Source organism: Hippocampus zosterae, chromosome 2 (assembly GCF_025434085.1).
Source record: "Hippocampus zosterae strain Florida chromosome 2, ASM2543408v3, whole genome shotgun sequence".
NCBI classification, from domain to species: domain Eukaryota; kingdom Metazoa; phylum Chordata; class Actinopteri; order Syngnathiformes; family Syngnathidae; genus Hippocampus; species Hippocampus zosterae.
This window is the reverse complement of record NC_067452.1, coordinates 16,965,531-16,975,033: the sequence shown is the minus strand read 5'-3', so window position 1 is coordinate 16,975,033 and position 9,503 is coordinate 16,965,531. Positions and strand designations below refer to the sequence as shown.

The following is a 9,503-nucleotide window of genomic DNA, read 5'->3' as shown; positions in this document are numbered from 1 at the left end:
CAACCATCCACGCTCACACTCACACCACCTAGGGACAATTTGGAGTGTTCAATCAGCCTGTCATGCATGTTTTTGGAATGTGGGAGATAACCAGAGCACCCGGAGAAAACCCGGGGAGAACATGCAAACTCCACACAGGGAGGCCGGAGCTGCAATTGAACCCGGTACCGCTGCACTGTGAAGCCGACGTGCTAACCACTGGACTACCGGGCCGCCCTTGTATCAGATATTTTCGGTTAAATAGTTGTGCTTTTACTGAAGTAACGCTTTCACGTGCTTGAAGCAAGAGTGTTCAAGAATACCCTACAATATAGCTACGTAAACAGCTTTGATAAGTGCTCAACAACAAACGGAGCTTTATAATGCAAAAAATTATGGTAATATGTCTTGCTGATAATATGAGTGCAGGGATCCGTTGGTATGAGTGGCATGTACGCTGAAAAAAACGGTGTGTGTGTGCGTGCGCGCGCACATTCACACAACGCGCAGATTTGAGATTCCGAGGCGGTGTCTGAGTCCGAGATTAGCCACCGGCTCCCTGAATTCCATTCCGCCTTTTACTTTCCCAGTGCGCTCTTCCGTCCCACACAGGACTTCCCTGTGACTTGCTTGCAAGAGTGCATTCACCCACCTCGCAACCACTTCACCGGACTGAAGCGCACAAGACGGCGCGCACGTTTGGTGTCCATCGCCGACCGAAAAAAAAGCCACTTCGGAGCGGATTTTCACTCCTCTTTTTCGCACCTGTTGATGCAGTCCAGGCGGGTCGATCGAGGGACGCAGAAGAGACGAGTGATTTCGTCCCGAGAAGCAACGCGCAGAGAGGACGCAGGAGTCGGTCTGGGAGAGAAGGACTTTGTTGTTTCCACTTTCCCCAGCAGTTGCAGCCGGTGCTGGGTTGGAGGAAAATGGGCTCTTGGAACTATGGACTTCTGTATTTGTTACTCTCATGCCAGTTGATTACTGTAAGTATCAGTTTTTGTGATTTTTCTTACCTTGAAACTCTCCCTCTGTGCGCTGTCCCCCTCTGAAGTAAAAACCTCACCTCATGTAAAAATCAAGGCAAAGCAGTAAGAGTAGCGTTTGTCTATTATTAAAGGCAATGCAGTGATATTTCCGCAGTAAATGGCATTGGTGAATAGTGGCGCTCGCGTGCAAAGTGAGCTGGATTACAGATTCCAGTGCAGCGTGTAAGGATGCTTTTTTAAAAGTGACAAACTAGAAGAGTCCTTTGGAGTGAAGCCGCTCTAAGTTTGTCCACAGAAACAAGCTATTCATAGTCAGATCTGCCCGGCCTTATTGTCTGCGTCACCCATCGAGCACTCGCACTCGCACCAAAAGCGACCCCATACTTTATATTTGCATTATCCAACATGCTGCTACTGCAATGGTTACTTACGTTTTTTTTTGTTGGAATGACCTATTTCTTATTAGACCGAATGCATTCAACGCTCATCAGTCAGTTGAATGAGCTGTTTCCGTACGCTGAAGTTGTCCATGTTACAGTATATCTGAGCTGCTAGTTGTCTCAAAGAGCCTTGGTTGCTGTGAACAGCACCCCCACGAGCACTTTGGAGATATATCTCCCTTTTGGTGTCCTGGAGCTGTCATGGATGAGATAGCGGCCTCTCCGGTGCTGATTTGATCCATCTGAGGCGTGCTGACCGATGGCATGCAGTTGTGGTGTCCAACAGGCATATGTCTTCCACCGGACGGGTTTACACGATGTATTGTTGTTCTGAAAGTGTTTTTACCATCCAGCAGTGACACGCTGAGGCCAGTCTCAGTCGTGCTGATGCCAAAAGGCATCGGGTTAAGGCCTTCACACTTGAACCGCAGCCTCGACTGAGCACCGGACCCAAACCGGACCAAACATCCTGAAATCATAATTGAATTATGTGGAACCGCGTGCATCTCTTTCCTCTACGCTGGCTTTGAACTACGGCGGCAGGCTTCCCTGTTCCATGATTCAATTAAGCACCAAGCACTGCTGGTGTTGCCACGGGCCCTCCTCCCGCCCTGCTGGAATCTTGGCATCATACACCGAAAATCAAAGTCGGTGCAAATTCTCACTAAGCTAGGGCTCGCATCACAAACGAGTACCAGCGTCCCGCTGAGAGTCAACAGCGGCATGCATGTTTTGTGAGACTTGCACAACTGGCTTACGTTGACTCGTTTTGGTTAAAATGTGACGTGTTTGTAACATCCCTCACATGGTGCGTGACACTTTTGGCTCTGTGTTGTCTCCAAGTTTCGAGTGACACAAGCGTTCCCTGACTTGATGGTGGGGCAGCTGGACTCAAGTTGGGGGTGGGGTGGCCTGAATTCCTTTGACGCTAGATCTTGCATGTGTGGCATTGGTGTAAAGAATTCCTTCTCTACTTTGTAACACGTAAAACTACTTCGACCAGACAATTTAAGTCTCTTGATTGATTTGGTCTGCAACATCAATGACGAGGCAGAATTGCCCTCTCCTCAGTGTGGCTCTTTGTCGAATCAAACTACCTGGTGGGTTGTTTCCGATGAGAGTCAATGAGGAACGTGAGCACAGCAGTGCAAACGCCAACTGCGCTCCATCGTTTGAACAGAAGGGAGCCTCCCCCGCCACACACACACACACACACACACACACACACACCTACTGTATTTCGTTCACATAATTGCTTGAAGACTTGGTTCAGTAAACCGTGCATTGTTGAGTTATAGCCACAGGAGAAAAACCATCTTTGCTGGTGGCAAGAGGCTGCACTGAAGCGACTCGCCACTCCCCAAGCAGACTGGCACACGTGGATGTTTGCTATCTCCGTGGAAGTGTGACTCGGTCCCGTGTGGAGGTCGGAGATGTGCTTTGATGATTCATCGGAGGCTCCTCGAGTTTCGCTCATACCCAAAAGGAGATTGGAAAATCTCCATAATAATGTCAAGAAAAAGGTTGCGTTTTCCCTCTTTACTTAGCAGAAGTGTGCAAAGAGTAAGAAATGAGGCAGGAAATGTCAAAGTGTGCCGAAATGTGAACTCCATGATTGAATACACATTTAGTTTTCATAAGATTAATTTATAGAAGAAAGCAGTTTGTGCCTGTAAAATAAAGGTTGGCCGTTTTAGGTGGTTGCCATCTTTATACTATATTGTTTAAGCCTTTAAGAAAATATTACTTCTTTGTCCTTTTTTTTGCATGTGTTTTTTTTAATTTCACATGTTCTTGGCTTTAATTCTTTTTCAAGTCATTCCTTATGGAAGGTTTTAAGACTACACGCCAAAAAATTGTACAGAGCAGTAACAAGATCAATGATGACTGATCTGAGTGGCTAAAGTCAAAATATTGAATTAAAAGAAAAAGCCAAGCCATGTTGATTTCATCACATTTATGAATGAAATTTGAACTGACGCAATCGGGCCAGAGTTGGGGAACTTTGGGCGGCCCAACACAGTCACACAGTGGCCACGGGCCACTGTTACTGGAGAGCCTTGCTCTGATCGTCACACCTGGCTTTTGTGAGTGCCGCTGCATCCGTGCAGTGCAAACCCACAGACTCCACATAGAGCTGCACCTCAGCCGGTGTTACAGTAACCCTGTGCGTGTTCTGACAAGTGTGCACATACTCTCCAGTGCTTCTCATTGTAACCAGAGTCACACTCTTTCCATTCGCACCTCCGAACACAGTTGGCCCTTTTTTTCCAGCTCTATGGACTGCGCATGTTCCCTGAGGCCCACTCGTGTCTGGTTGAATTCTCTCCTGCAAACATCACTTTGATGCCAGTCTCACGTGGACAACATGTATGCTTGAAAATAGTGGCGCTCTTACAAATGCAAAAGTCGTATTTCTGGAGCTGGGAGCCTCAAATGACATGCCTTGACTTGGGTCAGACTGAAGTTGCCAATTTCGAGGCGTGAGGCTTGCATGGTTGAAACCTATTAAAGAATCAACGTAACTTTGACTTAGTATTTATGAGACTTGACTTTTCATGATTGCCTGACCATCAGCGGCTGGGGTCATGCCATGTCTCGCCGTCATGATTATTTCGTGTAGTAATCATCACAATGGCGCAGAGTGGGCGTGTGACTGTTTCCAGCAATCAAAAGATTAAAATGTGCACATTGACTCCTTCTATCATATACTGTATGTCATCCTCATTCCCGGGTTATGAAGCTGCAGGTGCATTAAACCCAACAGACTTCATAGTTGGGTCGCAGACACCGAGGACACCAGCAGCAATAAAGAGCAATAAAACTGGCTAATGGACAGAAAGTATTTGCGTGCAGCAAATCACAACTTGATGTGTGTGCTTCAGTTGACAAATGCTGCCCTGTCCTTTGGAATTTGCTCCGTCTCAATGAGAGCGAGAATGTAGTCCTACTAACCCCGTTTTCTGCCTTTCCACAAGGGACCACAAGGCTTTTTCCATGCAAGCATTTGCTGGCGGTCCATTGAAATGCTAAATTGAGTGTCATGCGGCCTTTGAAACTCCACCATTGTCTTTTGTAATGACCTCCTGTACACGTGAAGCCACTTTGGCAGAGCTGCTGCTACCCCGCCTGCGTCTCCGACTCTTCTGATTGGAGTTGCCGCCCTTTTCAGTAAAGTGGAGCGGGATTGCGCTCAAGGTTTTCCAAAAGAATGTCACTGCTCTTTGTGTCGTTGGCTTCCTAACTTCAGTCCGTGGAGGCTTCCACTTACTGTACAACAAGTCTCTACCTGTAAATCAACCCACTTGCATGTTGTGTTCGCTCGACCTTTGTCTGTGGGTCCTGAATTGAAATCCACCGAAGCGTTTCCCCCAAGTGCATTATCATACTAAATAAAAATAAATGGCAATTTAGGGCAGCACACGCCTTTCAAATCACTTTTTATTTTATTTGCAGGAATCGGATAACAAGTGCCCACATCAAATACTTTCTTCAGCAACACAGCTGAATAATTGGACCTTCGGGCCTTTGCCTCAATTCTCTTACGCAATTTTGCACGTGTTTACGTTTATAGTTAAATGCGGTCCTTACACATGACAGAACTGCATCTGGAGAGGCATCTTGTGTGGCGCTGCAGTTTGCCAAAGGAGCTTCTCGTCTGAGCTGCTGTCCCACCAGACATAACAACCCCCCCCCCTCCCACCACCCTCCTCTCCCCTCCAGACACACGTGCAGGTTTTGATCTAGCAATTGTCTTTGCTCAATCTCTTTTAACTGCAGCTTTCCCACCTTCTGCTCAATAACTCCACCACTCCACCGCCCTCCCACAACTCTCGCATCAAACATAAATTCTTGCATGATAAATGGGGGAAGGCCATTTGATAAACGCATCACTCATGCGGATTGGTAGCGGAGATTGAGATACACATCTTCACATTGAAATGCACTGTACAACTGTCACAAATTAAAGTTTAAATAGTTTATAATTATCAGAGAGAAATTTGAGCTTCCTCATCTACACTTCACCACCAATATAACATGTTGGAAGTTCAAGCGTTTCCCAATCACGTATGCATCACATGTACAGAATATATATTATTCTGATGCTGATATACCACTGAACGGGTTTAAACATGAAATTGTTGATCTAAACATGAGTGATCCAATTCCGCAGAGCAGAATGATCATGTTGCCATGTTAATTGGGAGCATACGCACTCTCAGCTTCGGGAACAAATGAGGCCATTCCGATGGAAATGTTTGTGGCCATCCACTGTTCAGGTGCATCTGCCCGGGATTCTTTGAAACCTTTGACCCCTGCTGAGTCATCTTCCTGAAGGGGAAATGAAATCCGGGATTGTGTTCTCGCCAAGAGGACCTTTCTTCCTCTCTGAAGCAAAGTTTATTCAGGCTTTCCTGTATGTAGTCTGATTGACCTGCTTCTTACAGTATAAGCTCTGTCAAACAGGCCGCTCTACGACATTGTATTTGATAGCATTTTCTTTTTTTTTTTAAAGCCACTGCCCCCACTTTCCCATCCATTTTCAGAATGATGGTCGCAGGCGTGTTGGAGCCTATCCTAGCCGGCTTCAAGCAGAAGGCGGGGTACGCCCAAGGCAGTGGGAGAACATGCAAACTCCAGATAGCAATGCCAGATTTAAACCCACGACCTCCGCACTGCTAGGCTGACATGCTAACCAGTCATACCCCACTTTTTCTTCCCCACCAGAATTAGTTTTAGTGTAGCCATAAAGCGCTTACGTCATTAAGTTAACCTGCTTGGAATATGGATGATGAAGGCCTTCAGATGAATAGTTAAATGTCTGCTTCTGACATTTCCATTGATGGAGTGGTTGGAAACTTTTGTTGAAATGTTTGTACAGTGTCGCACAAGGCTGCCTTTGTTTGACAGTGTGTGTAATTTCATACCTATGTTGTTTTGAATGCATGACATTTTGTACCTACAAAAAGAAGCTCCATCATGGCATTTTACAGTTGGCGATAGTATTTGAATGTCAGGAGGAAAACTGAGCCCTGGCTAGGACTGGAATGTTTAATCCTGTCAGTGCTGAAGCGTTTAACAAGATTACTCTTTTGGGAGCTTCTGGAAATGATGACCACTAAGCATTCTGATCATGTTCAAACTCCCCAAGCTCTTCCAGATTGCTATCAGTGAGTGGAGGATTTCGCCTTTTATCCCTGCTCATTTTTAGTGCTTCTCAACAAATCCAGTGAAACCCAAAGACTTTGCAAAGTGTCTCAAGTGTAGTTGGAGCTTGCGAGTTGACCCAAAATCCAGCAAGGCTGAGGCAAAAGGTCACACAATTGGCAAAGCAGGCAAATAAAATGTCAGTGGTTTTGAATCAAGTGGCTCCGCCCATTTGGAAGCAACGCTTCGTTAACCTTGAGCGGCAGTGTTACTGCCGCTAAGATATTATCCGTGCATCCATATATTTTGTTCCTGCACTAGTTGCCAGCTAGTTGAAGAATAAAATAACCATTCAAGCTCACATTTTCACCTACCTATTTCGGAGGCTTCGATTGAGCTGGTTTTTAGTGTACTTGCAGAAAACTCACACAGGCACGAGGAGAAAATCTGCACAGGATGGCCGGAGCTGGGATTCAAACTCCAAACCTCATTATTAGACCGCTCGATGTGGTAACTCCTTGCTCAGCATTCTGCACAATATCGTGTATTAGTAAAGAATTATGACGTCACAAGGGGTAATTCATGTCACATGTTCTTGGCTTTAATTCTTTTTCAAGTCATTCCTTATGGAAGGTTTTGTTGTCCCTGTAAGATTTAATTGATATGGGCGTCACGGCGGTCGACTGGTCAGCACGCCGGCTTCACAGTGCAGAGGTGTAGGGTTCGATTCCGGCTCCGGCCTTTCTGTGTGGAGTTTGCATGTTCTCCCCGTGCCGGGGTGGGTTTTCTGTGGGTACTCCGATTTCCTCCCACATTCCAAAAAAGGTTAATGGAACACTCCAAATTGTCCCTAGGTGTGACTGTGAGAGCCAATTGTCTATGTGTGCCTTGTGATTGGTTGGCAACCAGCTTAGGGTGTACCCGTGACCCTCATGAGGATAAGCAAATTAAAAATGAATGAATGGATGGATGAAGTGAATTGGAAGAAGTTGAACTGGTCAAAGTTAGGGGAAATTAATTTTGTGCAGGAGTCACCAACTACTGTCCTCCGGGGCCCCTATCCTACCTGCTGGAGATGTTTCCCTCCTCCGACATGCCTGATTCAAATGATCAGGATCGTTATCAAGCTCCTGCCGAGCTTGTTGATAAAATGATTATTTTATTCAGGTCTGTGGGAGGATTGAGATATCTCAAACAGGCTGGATAGGGGCCCCTAAGGACCGGATTAGTGGATTTATTATTATTTTTTTGTCAATATGGGCTAGGTCTTTAGATTTGTGCAAAGACAATGCCTCCCATTTACAAGCAGTGAAGCCAACAGTAACCAAGCATGTTGCGGTTGATAATAACCCAAATGACATAATGAATTGTAGACAGCAGCAGTAGTGCCATTACTGTCAGATGGGGTGAGACTGGGGGTTGGGGGGGGGTTGATTTTGAACACTGTGAAGCACTTTGAGTTCTATGGTCATGTATGAAAATAAAGATTGAGTGATTGATTAGAAAAGCTGGATAAAACAAGTGCTTTTGTCTGCTCACGTGAGCCAAACTAATGAAAAAAAACCCTCTTATTCTGAATTATGAGGTTAAAGCACAATGTGTTCCATCGTTCTCAAAAGCTGAACTCATTCAATGCCAATGGCGTTTTTTCATGGTTTTTTTTTCCAAGAATCTAGGCATTCAAAGCCATGTACGTCCTTATGTATTTTTCCACGTGATAGGGTAAAGAAGGGTCTGAAAATGGCTGGCACTAAATCGGTAAGTTCCTGTAAATACATGAAATATGTTTGATGTGGCAATTATCGCTCATAAATGTCAGTGTTAAACATATTGATTGCTTCATTTATCATAGCGATTTTGAGAATTATGCAATAAAGGACTGTAACGGGCGTGACTGTAATTTAGTTGTAAATTTGAATGTGGCTTGGTGGTTTGAGAGAAGTTTCTTTTCTTGCTTCTCCTTGGGGAAGGCACCGATCCCCAATTGCCGTGGGGTGTGACTCAGTTGCACAAGCCCTTGAATTTCTCCACAGTCCTCCACTGGGGATCAATAAATAAAATAAATAATGTTTACTTTATAGATGTGCTGGGTCCTGTTCGCCTGACCTCTCGCATGGCTTTTTTTTCTTGAGTGACAGGACTTTTATTGCCATGACAAAAAAAAGGACTGTAGTCGGTAAAAATGTGACAGGATGAAAAATTAAAAAGAGGCCCAGTCATGTTTTTGGTGTCAGTTAAAGGCAGTTGTTTAAGTCCACTTTTACTTTCGGTTGGTGTTCTAAACCTCCGTCAGATCTGGAGGAGACGACCGCATTGAGGTCAGCGCTATGGCGCTGCAATAGCAACGCACACAGATTTAATGCTGTCCCCGTCCGTCTTTGTGGAAAATGTGCATTTTTGTCAACGCGGTTATTGCTTTGTCATTTGCTTTAGTTTTGTAGTTGAACTTCTGCAGGGGAGTATGAGTCAGCCTGTGCAGTCACTTGAGAAGGTTTACTTTTTCATCAAACCTCTGGTGAAGAGCAAGGCCTGCGCCACACCACAACACAAGATCGAGTTGTGTGGGAACAGCAGCTGCTTTTTTTTCTTTTTTCATAATTGTTCCACAACTGTGGTCTTTGGGTAAACGTGACACCCCCAAGTCACTGTCTTGTACTTTCTCTTTCATGTTTGTCATGGAAAAGTGATGTGATTCTAAGATCGCTGGTCTTGGTTCACACTGGCCACACCTCTGGCCAAGGGTTTCAGTGAAGAGGCACTTTGTGATTTATGTGAGTGGTGGGCTCTGCCAGGAGCAAGAGGCCCTGTATTCTCCAACAGGGCGCCGATTTTGTATTGGATACACGGGGAGGAGACGAGGGCACACAGGAGGCGTCGCTGGCTGTGACTCTGGCGCAGATGCCCACCTTAGATTGGGAGAGAAAGAGTAGAGCTGTTAGTTCATGTC

At 45.5% G+C, this 9,503-nt stretch overlaps 2 protein-coding genes across 10 annotated transcripts in view; one reads left to right on the top strand and one right to left on the bottom strand.

The window, feature by feature from the left end:
- Nucleotides 1–9,503, bottom strand: part of mul1b (mitochondrial E3 ubiquitin protein ligase 1b) — a 141,438-nt gene that overhangs the window by 59,688 nt on the left and 72,247 nt on the right. The window lies entirely within an intron of this gene.
- The window catches only part of hspg2 (heparan sulfate proteoglycan 2), an 88,995-nt gene continuing 80,060 nt past the window's right edge, over nt 569–9,503 (top strand). For all 7 annotated transcript variants that reach the window (XM_052058494.1, XM_052058498.1, XM_052058495.1 and 4 more), the window contains exon 1: nt 569–965. In XM_052058494.1, coding sequence (XP_051914454.1) covers nt 909–965 — 57 coding nt within the window. In that variant the 5' untranslated portion in view covers nt 569–908. The remainder of the gene's footprint in view (nt 966–9,503) is intronic.